The 15,018-nt window shown below is 42.0% G+C and overlaps 2 protein-coding genes and 2 long non-coding RNA genes across 6 annotated transcripts in view; 2 read left to right on the top strand and 2 right to left on the bottom strand.

The window, feature by feature from the left end:
• Positions 1 to 729: 729 nt before the first annotated feature.
• LOC103472100 (uncharacterized) lies at positions 730 to 2,568 on the bottom strand. The gene is made up of 2 exons (XR_534808.1): positions 2,481 to 2,568; positions 730 to 1,277 (listed from the first exon to the last, which is right to left on the bottom strand). It is a non-coding gene; the product is annotated as an uncharacterized LOC103472100 (long non-coding RNA).
• myclb (MYCL proto-oncogene, bHLH transcription factor b) lies at positions 2,509 to 9,066 on the top strand. Its single transcript, XM_008421484.2, has 3 exons — positions 2,509 to 2,777; positions 3,530 to 4,188; positions 7,142 to 9,066. The coding sequence occupies exons 2-3, from the start codon at positions 3,588 to 3,590 to the stop codon at positions 7,921 to 7,923; spliced, it is 1,383 nt and encodes a 460-aa protein (XP_008419706.1). The 5' UTR covers positions 2,509 to 2,777; positions 3,530 to 3,587; the 3' UTR covers positions 7,924 to 9,066.
• A 1,778-nt stretch (positions 9,067 to 10,844) lies between these two features.
• Positions 10,845 to 15,018, top strand: part of trit1 (tRNA isopentenyltransferase 1) — a 38,945-nt gene continuing 34,771 nt past the window's right edge. Inside the window, exon 1 of one of the 3 annotated variants that reach the window (XM_017307589.1) lies at positions 10,845 to 11,062. In XM_017307589.1, the coding sequence (XP_017163078.1) occupies positions 10,904 to 11,062 (159 nt within the window). In that variant the 5' untranslated portion in view covers positions 10,845 to 10,903. The remainder of the gene's footprint in view (positions 11,063 to 15,018) is intronic. The other 2 variants (XM_008421483.2, XM_008421482.2) reach the window with 2 other exon arrangements.
• LOC103472097 (uncharacterized) overlaps positions 14,207 to 15,018 on the bottom strand; it is a 1,362-nt gene continuing 550 nt past the window's right edge. The window contains exon 2 of the long non-coding RNA XR_534806.1: positions 14,207 to 14,332. This is a non-coding gene — a long non-coding RNA (uncharacterized LOC103472097). The remainder of the gene's footprint in view (positions 14,333 to 15,018) is intronic.

Genomic DNA, 15,018 nt, shown 5'->3' with positions numbered 1-15,018 from the left:
CAGAGAGACAAAATAAGAATGATCATGACAGCAAAAAGCTGCCAGTCACCTATTTAGCTGGTTAGAAAAATACTCTGCTGTTAGTCTTAGTAGTAGAGCTTCTGTGTTAGAAGAGTCGGCTCCAAAAGCTCTTTTTCAGTCAGAAAACTGACAAATAAAAAGTGAATGCACTTTGAAATTAATAGAAAGGGTTTAATAATTTTTTTTTAAAGATATATTTGTCTTCTAGCGTCACATTAATGAAATCCCATTTAAAGCAGAACAGTGTCTGCATTAAGGTGACGCCGTTAAACATCAAAAACATGCCTGATCCCTCGTATCAAAATCAGATTCTGCAGCAGTTTATTTTCTCCTTTATCCACATTCTAACCTCACATTTGCTGCTTGAGGAGTTTCCTAAAAACGAATAATAAAATAATAAAAAAATCTAAACTATTAAACACAACAAGCCCCTTCAGCGCTTGTGTACTTCCCTGTTTGTGCTGTTGCACTCAGAGCGTATTAATAATCCTTCTTATTGCTTTTGAATATAAATGTGTAAGTTAATTGATACCTCAGGAGCGATAATGGCTCTGAGGGCCGTTCCACACCCCGTCTATATGCTGCATATATGAGTCTCAATAAACTTGAGCACCCAGCATGAACCAGGCTGGGATGTTAATAAGCCTCACTGAGCCAACAGGGAATGACTGTAAACTCCACAGTGAGCCTCGTCACAACACCTCCGTGTTACAGTTTGCTTTCATTTTTAATAAATTACGTTCACATTTATTCATCAGTTAAATGTTGTCTATGAGAAGACGGCATTTAATGGCGTTATTGGATGTGTGTAAAAGGAACGATCCTCCTGCCCCCACGTCTCCCCTTTGTGCCTTAAACCTAATCACTTTCTTTATCTGAGGAGACGCGTCTTTGTGCATCTGAATCAAGCCGGCACTCACACTTACTCACTTTTGATGATTAATTCAAAAGAAGGGGAGCAGATAAGGCGTTTCAAAGTGCAAAAGGAAGAAGATGAAAAGCTGCGAGAGGAGAAACTCTGGGCTTCTTTTTCCACCAGCTTGTTTCTTCTGGTACTTTGTCTCATCTCTCTTGGGGTGGGGGAGTTTCGGATGGTCAAGATCCTTTTGTTTTTTCCAGCTTTTGTCTTTCTGATGAGGGCCAAGCGGAAACAGAACCGACAGGTTTGGGAGGAAGACCAGGTGGGAGTTTCGGGGCGTTGGACGAGGACTTCAGGACGTCTTCAGGAGGGGAGGTGATGGGTCCCAGTCATCGTCCTGGAGAAAGACACCAGGGAGTCGGTTTCATGTGGCAAAGAAAAACAGACATCAGCAGTTGTCAGTGTGTGTGTGTGTGTGTGTGTGCAGCTGTTTAGAAGTACTCTCTCTCTCCTTAAACACACACAGATGAGGATGAGTGTTGCTTCCATATTGGCTCTCTCTCAGAGGGGGGAGCTTTGCATTATAAGCTTGATATTGATTACAGGCATTGATGGCTGACATCAGATCCTGCAGCCATATGTCTGCATGGATGTGACCACCAAGCACACAACAAACTGTTTTTCTGCCTCGTTCCTGGTGGTCTCGCTGTAGGATTTACTGCGGCTGCCGCATGTTTCAGGAAAATGATTTCTCGTTAAACGAGTCATCGTCTTGAGAAAGTAACCTGGCTATAATTTTGCTAAAATGTATTTTAGCAAAATTTTAAATGTTCAAATCCTACCCCCAAAAATTACACAAATACAATCTGATCAGATGTAAAATATAATTAAATTATGACCTCATTTAATGAATTATCCAGACCAACCGGGACATTTGCGAAGAAGAGATCGCCTACTGAGTCTAGTGAAGTTTGCGGTAACTTTGAATCGGTCTTTTACATCACTGAGGATACATTTTGGCCCACTCTTCTTTGCAGAATTGCTTGAATTCAGCCATATTGGAATATTATTGAGCATGTATGCCCTAAGGTCACCACAGTATTTTAATTGGTTTTAAGTCCAGATTTAATTAGGCCACTCCACTCCGTAAATAATGACACGTTTAATCCAAAAGTGTCATTATTTTCCAAATGACTCTTCATGGCAACAGTCATGAACATTCATAAAGACTCCTTCATGTTCTTGACCGGTCTTATAACATGTTTATGACAGTTTCATGTCAGTTTTATGCACACAAATGAAGCGTTGCCCTTTTTTCCATTAAAAATGAAATCAACATCTGAAAACTGCTTTTGTCTTGACTTAAGCCAGCTTTTTTGTGCCGTATTTCTCGACCAAAAGAAAACGATACCAGACCAGAGTGACTCCCCCCACTGAAACTGTGACCTCAACAACAACAACAAAAAAAGATTGCAAAAGCGCTGTTGTCTTATGAAAGGAGCATCATGTAACCTTGTGTTTTGGGTGGGCTGCACCTTTAAACAGCAGGCGTGGCTTCGCTTACTACGGGCCCGCCTCCCGCGCATAACAGCCGCCTCACCTCCCTCGCTCTGGATCACATTAGTGCAGCAGTCCTGCGAAGAAAGTGACCGCAGCCGGGCCACTCGAGGGGTGGGAGCGCGAACCGAGCGGACCGTCGCCGAGGGGGTTCCTACCCTCCAGGAGCAGACAGGAAACAGCGGGACGCTGAGCGCTTCGAAGCGGGGGAGCTGGAGTCCAACGGAACGGGGCGAAGGAGGGGAAGGAAGGCTGTCGTCGCTGCGGGCTTTTGGGCTCTTTAATTTTACGCACAGCGGATCAGTGAAGACGCGGACAGGTCATCCTCTCGCAGCCGCAGGTAAACAAACTCTTTTATTCAGTTGGTTCCGGTCCGCACGTGCGCTTCTTGTACAGCCGACACAAACGCGTGCACGGACGGTTCCGTTGGCGGTGATTTAAAGTTTGAGGCTTGAGCAGCTTCCTCCGCGCCGCCTAATTAAGTGATGGGTGCGCTCCTCAGCCGCAGCTGTGCATTCTTGGAGCTTGATAAGCGTTATCGCCGAGGAGGAGCCAGATAAACTACTTTACATACGGCCGCCTGCTCTCACCAGGTTTCCTCCAGCAGGCAGCCGAGACTCCTACCTTTACTCCAGCCGCTTAATCTATTTAAATCTAACCTAATCAGTCTATTTTATGCTGAACCGACTGACCCCCCTCTCCCTGTTGCTGCTCTGTGACAGGGAACTGGTGGAGCTCTGTTATGTAACTAAGGCACTTTTGCGAAACTTGTAGTTGTAGGTTGGAACTTGATGACTTTCAATCACATTTTCACCCAAATGATGCCCCAGAAGGAGGCTGAACAAAATCAGTCGGTATTTTTTTTAAAACTCAAACTGATATGTTTTTAATAGGGAAATTAATGTAAAACTATTATTTATTCATTCTGCCTACCTTGAGTGCAAGAGGGGAAAAAAATAATATTTTTAATACTACAATTATTTTTAAAAATGGGTTTCTTGGAGCTAAAATGTATATATATTTTTAAAAATGTTATTTTTCTATGATTGTATAAATGAACACATCTCTGATTCAGCTTGTGTATCTCCACAGACTGAGTGATTCACGCCCCCTCCAGCCCCCCTCACCTCACCCCGCCTGTCTGCCTCCAATGCCGGGCATTAGCTCCGCCGCGCCTCGTTATGAAAACTGGGAAATGGACCACTACCAGCACTACTTTTACGACGACCACGATCCGGACGAGGACTTCTTCATGTCCACGGCGCCCAGCGAGGACATATGGAAGAAATTCGAGCTGGTTCCGACCCCGCCCATGTCCCCCATGCGGCTGCCCGCGGAAGGGTCGGGCAAGGTCGGTCTCGGTGACAAGCTGGAGTGGGTTTCTCAGTACTTGGGGCAGGACGACGAGCATAATCAGCAGCAGCAGCAGCACGCGCAGGAGCTGCCCTACAAGCTCGCGACCAGTGGCGACTCCTTCGGCAACCTGAGCTCCATCATCATCCAGGACTGCATGTGGAGCTGCTTCTCTGCCGGACAGCAGCTGGAGAGAGTGGTAGGGGAGCGTCCTCGGCTCGGCGCCGGAGGCAGCGTTTTGTCTCCGTGGAAAGCCCAGAGTGCCCTCGCCGACACGTGGTTTGCGGGTGGCCTGGCTGCGGACTGCGTGGACCCGGCTGCCGTGCTCACTTTCCCGCTTCCCGGAGGGTGCAAGAGAAAGGTGTCGTCCGGTTCAGAGTCGCACACAGACTCCTCAGGTCAGTAGCTCGTTTATTCACCAAGCAACTGTGTTACAAACGAAAGTAGTTATTTTATGTTTCTCCCGTCAACTCTGTGTGATTTTAAAGATTTTAGCTTAAGATGTCGAATGAGTCTGAGATGTGAGAGTTGTGTGTCAGCAGTAGTTGGCAGGGCTCCTCCTGACTGCATTGCACCTTGGTGCATGCAACACATGCTTGAAGCCAAGAGTGACACACCCATTGAAACATCTGCTGCTTGGCAGGAGTCCAGCAGACCAGCTGCTCCCTCTCCCCGCTGCTCCTCCACTCTGACTTATGGCAGTAATGTCTTCCCAACTTCTGTTTGGCTCAGTTTTCTCCTGACTTCTTGCAGCAAGTGCCTTTCAGTTGAACTTTATGCTACTAAAAAGGAGGGAAGAGAAAGGCCATGTGTGCCTTGGCATGAGCTTGTTTGACGTTCTAGATGCAAGTTAACTTTGACAGTGTTTAAATTTAAAACAAAACCTGCAACATGAACTCCTCGGATTATATAATGCATTGATTATTACATCACAGTATCAGTCTTTATTTTGACACAGAGTTTTAATTAAAAAAAATTATTAACTTGTAGATGCACTGATGGGGCTTCTGACTGGTACCAATTTCTGGATTCTTTTAAGGTCTGATTATAATAAAAGCTGAACTCTGTTTAATAGGTTTTTTATAAAGCATGTACTTTTTAATGCAAAATTAAATGCAAGATCATCATTTTTCCATTCATCAAAACATGGGTCTGACTTTTTATTAGATTTTTTTTCTTTATTTAACCCAATTTTTTTATTATTTAACCCCAAAAAGCATGTCAATGTGTAAGTTGTCGATTCGTTTATAAATTTTTTTACTTTTTACATTTTTTAATTTTTTTAATTTTATAATTATCACCGTAGTGATAATGTCAATATAATTCACTATAATTTTGTAAATTATCACTAAGTTACATTAGTGACATGTAATTAGTTATTAATTACATGTCACTAATGTAATTAGTGACCTAATTTCATGTCACTATAGTGACACAGATTTCATGTCACTATAGTGACATGAAATTATAAAAGTTATTAGATTTGATGCAGTTAGTAAAGGGATAAAACAGATTTTAATTTCAAGTATTTGACCTGCTGATGGAAAATCATCCGATTCTGATCTCAATCCAGTTGAGCGGTGCATCTTATAACACTTTGTCTAGTGGTAGTTTCCAAGTATTTCACTGTGTGGAATAATTAAAATCTGTTTAGAGACACAAACTCTTGACTTGCTAACAGTAAGGGCGATGAATGGCTTTCGTTTATCGGAAATGTTTCCAAACAAGCCAACTCGTTCATCTTGTAAGCAAGGGGAGAAGTGTAGAAGTAGTTTAGCCAGCTGACCGGCAGTTTCTGCACTCCATGCAACTTGAGACGCCCTCCAGCAATTGCTCTGTGACGGTATAACAAATAAAACATCAGTCATTTTGAAGTCAAAACTTCTAAAACCCTCTCGGTGCTAAGAAGCGACCCGGCTTCATTCAAACCTTGCTTCTTCCCAAAGATCCCCTCCTACTCTTCCGCCCCGGTTGGAGCCCATATGACTGGGTTTGGTATGCAGGCTGCCATGTGATCTGTTGGGGTCTGGACTGCGCGTAATGGTGTGTGGAATGTCACAAAGGGAGCCTGTTGCTGCATTCCTGTGCTCCAACAGGCTGCAGCTACAATTGTCTGCGTGTGCGATTCGAGCCAGCCAGGGCCTTGAATAGAGCAGGATTAGCCTTTTAGGAGGTCGGCTCGCCCCGTGGAATTCCCCTGGAGGAAGCTGGAGGTGTGCCTCGCCGCATTCTGCAGAATCTTATCTGCTTCGTGAAGGTGGATGGGCAGACGTAGGGAAGGGTCCATTGCAGGGTTACTCTGAGGGGAAAAAAATCGGATCTTGACGCTTTCTTTTCTCTTCTTTTTTTTTGGGGGGGGGGATTGATTCTCATGAGAATAAGTTAGTGAGAATCCAGTTGATAAGAATTTAATGTTTTCTTTCTACTTGAGGAAACATTGTGGGAAACTTTTTCTCAAGCCATTCCTAGTTGAACATTGGCCAGCTTGTTTTAACAAGCTTAAACTCCCCCCCCCCCCCCCATGTCTCTCCTTCCTGCCTCGTCCTCACTCTCAACACATGAATGAAGTGAGGGAATTCCTACTGAGGGGGCTGGTTTAAAGGAGTACTGCTGGCTCAGAGTGTGTGTCTGTTCTCTAAGTGTGTGTGTCATGATGCATGTCATAGTTTCCAGGGCTTTTGTTTCATTTTTACATTAAAGGTTAACTGGATGATACCGTCCAGAGAGAATGTGGTGTTTTTTCTTCCTTCATTTGGTGTTGCTCTTTTGTCTGATCACATTTATGTATCCCTTTTGGGATGATGGTGGCGGCGGTGGCTGTTCGATTCCCGCTACATCCGCCAACGTCATTGCATTCTTGAGCAAGACTTGCCTGCTTGATAAAGCGCTATGCATGTACTTAACACGGTTACACTTTATTTGAAGGGGTGTGCATAAGACTGACATGACACAGTCATAAACATGACATAACTCCTGTCATGAACATGAAGGTCTTTATGAATGTTTAGGCCAGTTGTCATGAAGTGTCATTCAGTAAATAATGACACTTTTAATGCAAAGTTGCTCTAAAAGTTGCACTGAAAGTGCCAACTTTGCATTATTTTGTAAATTATGATAATTTAATGCAAAGTTGGCATTTTTAATGGACTTCCAATGCAACTTTTAGAGCAACTTTGCATTAAAAGTGTCATTATTTACCAAATGACACTTCATGACAACTGTCATAAACATTCATAGACCTTCATGTTCATGACAGGAGTTATGTCATGTTTATGACTGTGTCATGTCAGTCTTATGCACACCCCTTCAAATAAACTGTTACCCTTAACACTTACCATATTCACTTTTCAGATGATGAAGACGAAAACGATGATGATGAAGAGGAGATTGACGTGGTGACGGTGGACCACAATCAGCAGCAGCAGCAGCATAAACCTCGTCGACTGGTCACGACCCGCAAACCGGTGACCATCACGGTGCGAGCAGACCCCCACGACCCCGGCACCAAGCGTTTCCACATCTCCATCCATCAGCAGCAGCACAACTACGCCGCGCCCTCCCCGGACACTCTCCCCGCGGCTGCCGAGCCTGCCCGGAAGAGGGTCCGACAGGGAGTCCCCTCTCCTGCGACCCAGCCTCCCAGGAACTCTCTCCACAACCAGCCCCGGCACGGCCACGCGCCTCTGAACTTGGACAGGAGAAAGTCTCACTCCACTGCAGCCGGGGTGAGATCAGAGTCCCCCAACCTCAACGCATCCTCTCCTACCTCGTCGCCTTCGTCTCCACCCAGCTCCTCCTCCTCGTCATCCCACCAGAGCTTGCCGTCGAAGCCTCGTTCCCACATGTCGAGCCCCCTGTCCTCGGACTGCGAGGACACGGACAAGCGCAAGGCGCACAACTTCCTGGAGCGCAAGCGTCGCAATGACCTGCGCTCCCGCTTCCTCTTGCTACGGGACGAGATTCCGGGGTTGGTGGACTGTGCCAAGACCCCCAAGGTGGCCATCTTGACCCGAGCTACGGAGTACCTGCAGCAGCTCCACGCTGCCGAGAAACAGAAGACTCAGGAGAGGAAGCAGCTGAAGGCCAGGCAGCTGCAGCTGCTGCAGCGGTTGGCACAGCTCAAACGCTCCTGAAGGCCAGAATCGACCATCGCCTTCACATGAACACTTGAACTGAAGGAGAACTACATAAAGTGGGGAAAAACACTGAGTTGGTCCTGCTGGATTAGAGGAGTTGGATTTGTTTTTTAATTTTTTTCTTTTTTTTCTTTTTTTTTCCATTTTGTGGTTTGCACATCAGCTTCTGAGTGACAGAGCTATCTGGACGGCCGTTTTCTGGCTGGTTTCCGTTTTACTATCCTGAGGTCTCAAGGGATTTCTGTTGGATCTTGCAAGGGGGAATTTACTCATGGTTACTTGATATTTTTTAAATTTACCCCCCAACTATTAAAACTTGTCTTAAAATAAAGTTGGCATTGTTAATTGCTAGAACCGCTGTGGTCAAAGCCCCTGTTCTTTATTACCTGGTCAGGAATGTCAAAATTCATGATTTTGCCAATACATCTTAGTTTTTCAGGCTTCCCTAACCTGCCCCCCCCACCCCCCTTCTCATTTTCCTTAACAGCAGTTGGTCAGTCCTTGTTTGAAACTGGCTTGAAATGAAGAAGTTTGAGCTGCTTTCCCTGCGCCCAGCCCTCTCTCCTCCTTTTATTGCCCCAGTACCATTTACTGCTGCATGTTGCAACAAAACCCTTGCAGTTACAGCCTTTTTTTTCTTTTTCTTTTTAGTAGCAATTTCAGAAATTGGGCTATGTCTGCAATTTTCTTCAATACAGGTCATCTAAATGATAATTTAAAAAAAACACTAAAATATTTACTGAGATTTATTGTTGTGCCATGAAGATCAGCCAAAAGGTGAATGTCAGCTTAGGTTAAAAATATTGGCTTAAATCTGTGTTTTAAAAAAAAACTGTCTTTTTATTGAAGTCAGGAGTTCCAGCTGTATCTTTTTTTTTTCTTTTTTTTTTTTTTTGTTCATCTATTTGATGGAATGCCTTTAGGAGCCTTTCTATGTATGTAGGCTATCCAGTTGGATGTTCTGTTTTTAGATCCTTGACTGTACAGTGAAACCAAAACCTGAGCTGTCTAAGTTTACTCATCCCAGTTTCTGTAGGGCTTGCTGACTTTTCAGAGATGACTCAAAGCTTCTATTTTTGTTATTAAAATTCTAAAGGAGGAAAAAACCTGTTGAAATAAAACACCACTTTGTCACTATAAGTTTGTTTTTTCTTTTCTTTCCTCAGCTTAATAGTTTAATTATGTTTCTGTCTCTGGAGTTTCCTTGTACAAGTCAAACAAAATTAGTTTTTTATTATATTTTCCTACAAGTTTGTGTTTTGGCAAGCGCTGATTAATATTTTTGCATTTGATGCAAACGCAGCTGTCAATTGCTTAAAATGGCCGTGCGTTTTCTGCTTTCCGATAATGATGTGGTATTCTGAAATGAACAGGATGGGAACCCAAGAGGATCTGTTGTATGGTTTCTGTTTTAGTATCCAGAGGTTTCAGGAAAAGCATTGAGCCACAGACAAAAATAATCAGGTCTTAGGAACCTGATTATCATTTTCTGCTAACCTGATAATCAGGTTCTTGGACCAAATAGATTGGGACCACACACCTTGAAAGTCTTCAGACCAAGTGACATCAGATGGTCAGCATCATCACACCAGACAAACTCATCAATTCACCTCATGCCCTTTTGGTCATCTGACGAAATATACTTTGTCCAATCACCTGCAAACCAAATGGACTTTTGACGAACCTTCAAACGACTTCAAGACAAGACGGCTTCAGGTCAAACTAAGGGACTGCAAAGGAAATTGTCCTAGAACCAACCCTCCAGCTTTAGCAAACTTGCATTAATTTGGGTGATCTTGAATTTTGAGGAATCAAAATCTATACTTCTTGACTTTTTCTAGAGAGAGACTGAAAAACACAAACTCCCATTTTCGCCATGTAAGCTCTTGCAAGGTAGGTGTGGAGAACTTTAGAATTTCAGATCATGTTTTCGGTTGATCCCTCAGTTCTACATTGACGGCAAAAAAAAAACAAAAAAAACACTTCCCCCAGTGGAATCATAACTCAGGATTTGGTGCAACAACTGGGAAGGCCTTTTTTTTTGTCTCGGTATTTCATGAGCCAGTGCGGTAAATAAAAATAAAATGTTTCCACATCAGTTTCCATGGCCTAGCTGATTGTCTGGTTTCTATGTTTGATCACTAAGGTTGTTTTCTGAGCTGGATTAGGGGGATATTTCCCACATTGGGGTTGCTCTAGTTAAATGGTTGAGAATCTGAAAGCAAAATTCAATTAGCAGAAAATAAAAAGGAAAAGAATGAGGATAAGAAAGCAAAAGAAAAGTTTAGAATTGCACTGTTACAAACCAGTCAGGGAGCTCAGTCCTTTGTGTATTGTTGCTGTCTTTGTATGTGATGAAATCAGGCATTAGATAATAAATAAATAAATAAATAAATAAATAAATAAAAATCAATACCGAAAGATCAAAAGCCAAGTGTTTGAATTCGTGTGCCTGATCCAGTGACTGGCTGTTTTCTATTAGCGTTTTTTTTTTTTTCTGTATATACTCAGCTCCATCTCCTGATCCACTTTTGTTTTCCAGCAGTCTCCAAGGCAACCTCCAAGCATCTTTTGCCATGGCAACAAGCGTCAGACCTCATCACTGCAGCAGCAGCAGCAGCAGCAGCATCGATAGTTTCCATAGAAACCACGCCAGCTGTGCCGAAAATGTCCCCGAAAAGCATTATAAACAAACACGCGCTAATCCTTCCTCGAGGCGGTGAACATCCTGTTAATTCAAACTAGGGACAAAAAGAACGGTCACAAATCTAACAGTGGAGTGTAACCGACTGAAATGTCAAAAATTACCATAAACAGATAACACTGAATAATGAAATGTAAAACACACCGGCAGCCGCGAATAATCGCCAATTAACCAGTGTCGCTATAGCAACGGCAGCCCAGCTGTCTCGTAAACCACATCCCGCTTCTGCGCACGCGCGAGGGTGTCAGCTGGGCAGCGGGAGGAGGGGACATCATGGCGGCCTCCACTCTAAGCGTGCAGTCCGTCTTACGGAGAGCGATGGTCCCGTCTTTAGTCGTGATCCTGGGAGCTACAGGCACCGGGAAGTCCAAGCTGGCAATCGAGATCGGAAAGCGGCTTCAGGGAGAAATAATCAGCGCCGACTCCATGCAGGTAAGAAGATTCGCTTTGTAATGACGGTGACCAGCAGCGCACCACGCTGTAAACTGCATTCTGGTAGCTGTAAGCTCATTCCGACAACGTTTTGTAAGGAGATAAATGCTGATCCGAAAGCTTGGGCTTCTTCGATAAATAATTCCTGGAGGACTGTGGCTAAAACTATTATGAATCAGACCGTTTTCTGTCTGCACTTCCTGTGTTGGACTCTGCAGTGACCTGACATAAAAAAAATAATGCTCAAGACAAGGCGATCAGATCAGTGACTAAAACGTTAAACCTCGTTTAAAACATGTCCTCTGTAATGCATGAATATGGGCAGGATCGAGCTATATCTGTAAACCTGAATAGTGTGCTTAAAGCAATCCTGCAATCCTAATTTAAATAGACTAGTAGTGACATCATATACAGTGTCTTGCAAAAGTATTTTTACCACTCACCCAGAAATCAGAGTAAGTGTGTCGCAAGAAACAACAGAAATCTTGATATACATGTTGACTGGGAAGTATGGGAGCAGAAAGCCCTAAAATAACCCCTCCACTTTACATGACAGGACTGAGATTTGATCCTGATAATGTGAGGTTAGTTTTTTGTTGTTGTTTATTTTTTTTTTTCCAGATCTGATAGTGTTCGTTATGGCCTCACATTTCCTCATGTTCCCCCAGGACTCTTTATTTTGTTTATTAGCTAATCCCTCCAGGACAGATTAACCAGCGTCTTGTTGGGTTGGAGGGACAAGAAGATCGTATTGCAAAACAAACTTCTTACAAAAATATGAAAACAGTTACTGGGCAGAAAGTAATTTTGGAAAATGACAGTTAAAATTGTCCATGTTTCCCCCACGGGATGCAGAATTTACAGGCAACTACACATTGATATCAGCCCCATAAGTAGAATTAATAAGTATTAATAACATTTATTTCCATGTTGTTGTTTGTGTTTTGGAAGTGTGCTGGGAATGTGATGGTGATGCAGCACGGGATTGTGGGATGTTTAACTGAAGCAGTGTCAACCGTGCAGTTGTTTTTTTTTTCAGTTTCAAAAGGGTAGGAAAAATATTTTATCAGTAAATATCAATTATTGGGCATAACAGCAATATTAACATTAGATATTGTTATTGGGACAATATTTTTATTGCTGCATCTTGCTACTGACCTTGGACTTCTTTTGGAAAAATGGTTAAACACATAAGAACATACATCAGATTGAGTTGCATAAACAGGGCCGTGCAGAGACCACTGAAGGGACAGGAGCTCAAAAAAAAAAGGGGGCACATCCAACTGTATTTTAGAACAGAATATTAACAAAGCCTCTCAGCTTTCAAAGTTTAATAAACAATGATAAATTACAAAATTGTGACGTATACAATCAAAGCTAAGGGGAATCTTTACATAGAGCATACAACTATGCATATGTAGATGTTTTATTAGTAATTTCTTTCTGCAGGTCTATTTTGTTATAGGAAAGTATTGCAATATTCAAACCCGCAATTTAGCAAGATATGTAAATCAGAGCTGGACCACCAGACATATTTTGTCTTTACAGAATTACACTATAAAAGATCTGCCTGTTTGCTGCAGTGGAGATGAAGACGGTCCATTCAGGAAAGCAGAGCTGCATCAAACTTTAATGTGGAACTGCCGAAAAAAAACAAAAGCAAATATTGAATTGTTATTGCATGTTACCATGAGAAAAGCCTACTGAGTTAAAAAACTTTTTTAAACATTTAAATCACACATTTGTCTCATGAAGTGAATTTTTTTTGCAAAACTTATTTGTGCATGTCAGAAATCTTTTCTTAATATTCTAAGGTTTTGTTTGTGACTCAGTTTTGCTTGTGATTCTCACATGAGTCGTGGGCAGGGCCCAAAATTGCAATAAAAGATTTCTGATGTGTGCAAATAAAAGTTTGTTTGCCAAATAACTTTATATCTTCACAAGACAAAAATTAGTTATTTAATTAAAAAGTTTTTTAAACAAAACGATTTGTTTTTTAAAAAAGAAATCATTACAATTCCAAAAGTTTTGATTACAATTTTATTTAACTGAAGTTAGTTTTTGTTTCCATTGAATAATTGGGAAACAAATTTAACTTCATACTCTGTGAACCAGACCCTAAACTTAAAGTCTGGATTGAGTTTTTTCCCCTTCATTAATGACACACTTTTATTACATTCATTATATCTATCATGGTACTTCAGGGTGAGTTATTTATCATTCTTAATGAATATCCTTTTTGGACAATTATTTAATTGTTATTCTCCTTCAAGATACATTTACCTAATGCCTGAATAAATGAAATGTACATTATGAAGCAAAGGAAATTAGAAGATCGGACATATATCCATTATGGAGATGATCGGTTTTGGACGGGCGATGTGGCCCTATTGCATAATAAATACTAAAGAATGACTGATATCATTAACGATACAGGGAAAAAGCTTTTTAGTTATCTAGCTTTGCTAGCAAAGTCGTTAGCTAGCAGCTAGCTAATAGCACATCAACAACAGCCTAATGTCTGTTTGATAGAAATACTGAATCGATAGATAAGAACAGTTTCTCCTCACCTGGCTGTCTCCTCCCGCTCAGTAGTTCTTCAGAGAAAGGCAGACGCAGAGGCCTGTCAGTGTCTGTKGTATTTCATTAYMTCTCTGYTTAAACCGCGACTCCGAGCTGAAGCAGAAACGATACTTCAACGTTTTCCGTCATCTGACAAGTAGCAAGTCTACTTCACTTTATTCACCAAAAACGTTTTTTTTTTTTTTTTTCACCAAAAACTGATATGTAATCTGGAACGTTCGCTACGTTGAGCTCCAGTTAGCCGCCTTATCTCACTGTGTGAGAGGCAACTGCGTCATGCGTCACGGGCAAAAGGTAACAAGGTGACAAGAGGGCTTATTATGTTGTACAAAAATAATAATAATAATAATTTTAGTACATGTTATGTGTCACAAGAGGGCTTAGAAAATAATACTACAAAAAAAAAAAAAAAAAGTGACCAAAAAGGGCACTTGGGGGGCAAGGAGCAAAAAGGGGCAGGTGCTCAAGCACTCCCAGCCCCCCCCCTCTGCACGTACCTGTGTATAAATGTGGACTGACTTGCGAATTGAATATTACCAGAATATGAATTAGAATTGACAGTTGCATTTTGAATCGAATTTAATATTTAAGAATTTGACATCTCCTGTCTGGAAACCTTGAGCTTCAGTGATTCAGGAATCTAGGAGTGTCTTCAAATGATTCAGGAATGCAGAATCATCACTGTCTCTGGAAAAATGAGCAGAAGAAAGCTGTTGTTAAGGAAGACTAAAGGAAACGTGATGATGGCAGCATCAAGCTGTGGGGAGAGAGAAGCAGGTCAGAGTTCGCAAGTTGAAGATTTGAGGTCAAGGTTCACCTTCCAACAACCCTACATTGTTCTGGTGGAAGACAGCGCAACAGTGTAATCAACCAATCAAATCAAATTTAGGTCAATAAAGGCTTTGATGCCAACTATACTACAAATACAGAACATGTGGAGCGTGACAATGTAAATAATTTGTGTTAGAATGGCTCAGTCAAAGGCCAGAGATGAGTTGATTTGGAAATTTAATTTATGCATTCCTGAAATCACTGTGCATGTCACCCCCGACAACAAGCAGGCAAATGGATAGACTGTGTGAACTTATTTCGTTGTTTTGTGATTCTCATGAATCCTGACTTTTTCTGGGTGGTTCGTTAAATTTTTAGGTAAACTTTTTAGTGAAAAACATGTTTAATGTTTTTAACTAAACAGTAACTATTCCAGTCAAACAGGGATGTGTGGGAAAATAAATGAAAGCCAAAATTATGTCATCACTTCTGATGGGCATCAACTCTCTCTATCTCTCTGTCTCTCTCTCTCTGTGTGAAGGCACTGAAAAGCTCTCACTCTTATTCGCTTGTCAAAGCTTGTTTTTTTTGTTTTTTTTTTG

Source organism: Poecilia reticulata, linkage group LG11, assembly GCF_000633615.1.
Source record: "Poecilia reticulata strain Guanapo linkage group LG11, Guppy_female_1.0+MT, whole genome shotgun sequence".
In the NCBI taxonomy this organism is placed as follows: Eukaryota; Metazoa; Chordata; class Actinopteri; order Cyprinodontiformes; family Poeciliidae; genus Poecilia; species Poecilia reticulata.
This window is presented reverse-complemented; position numbering and strand designations above follow the sequence as displayed.

Bases quoted from the DNA above. Each gene is read 5' to 3' on its own strand.
- myclb (XM_008421484.2), top strand. From the start codon at position 3,588: ATGCCGGGCATTAGCTCCGCCGCGCCTCGTTATGAAAACTGGGAAATG. The intron at 4,189-7,141 runs GTCAGTAGCTCG...TTCACTTTTCAG, and splicing joins GTCGCACACAGACTCCTCAG to ATGATGAAGACGAAAACGAT.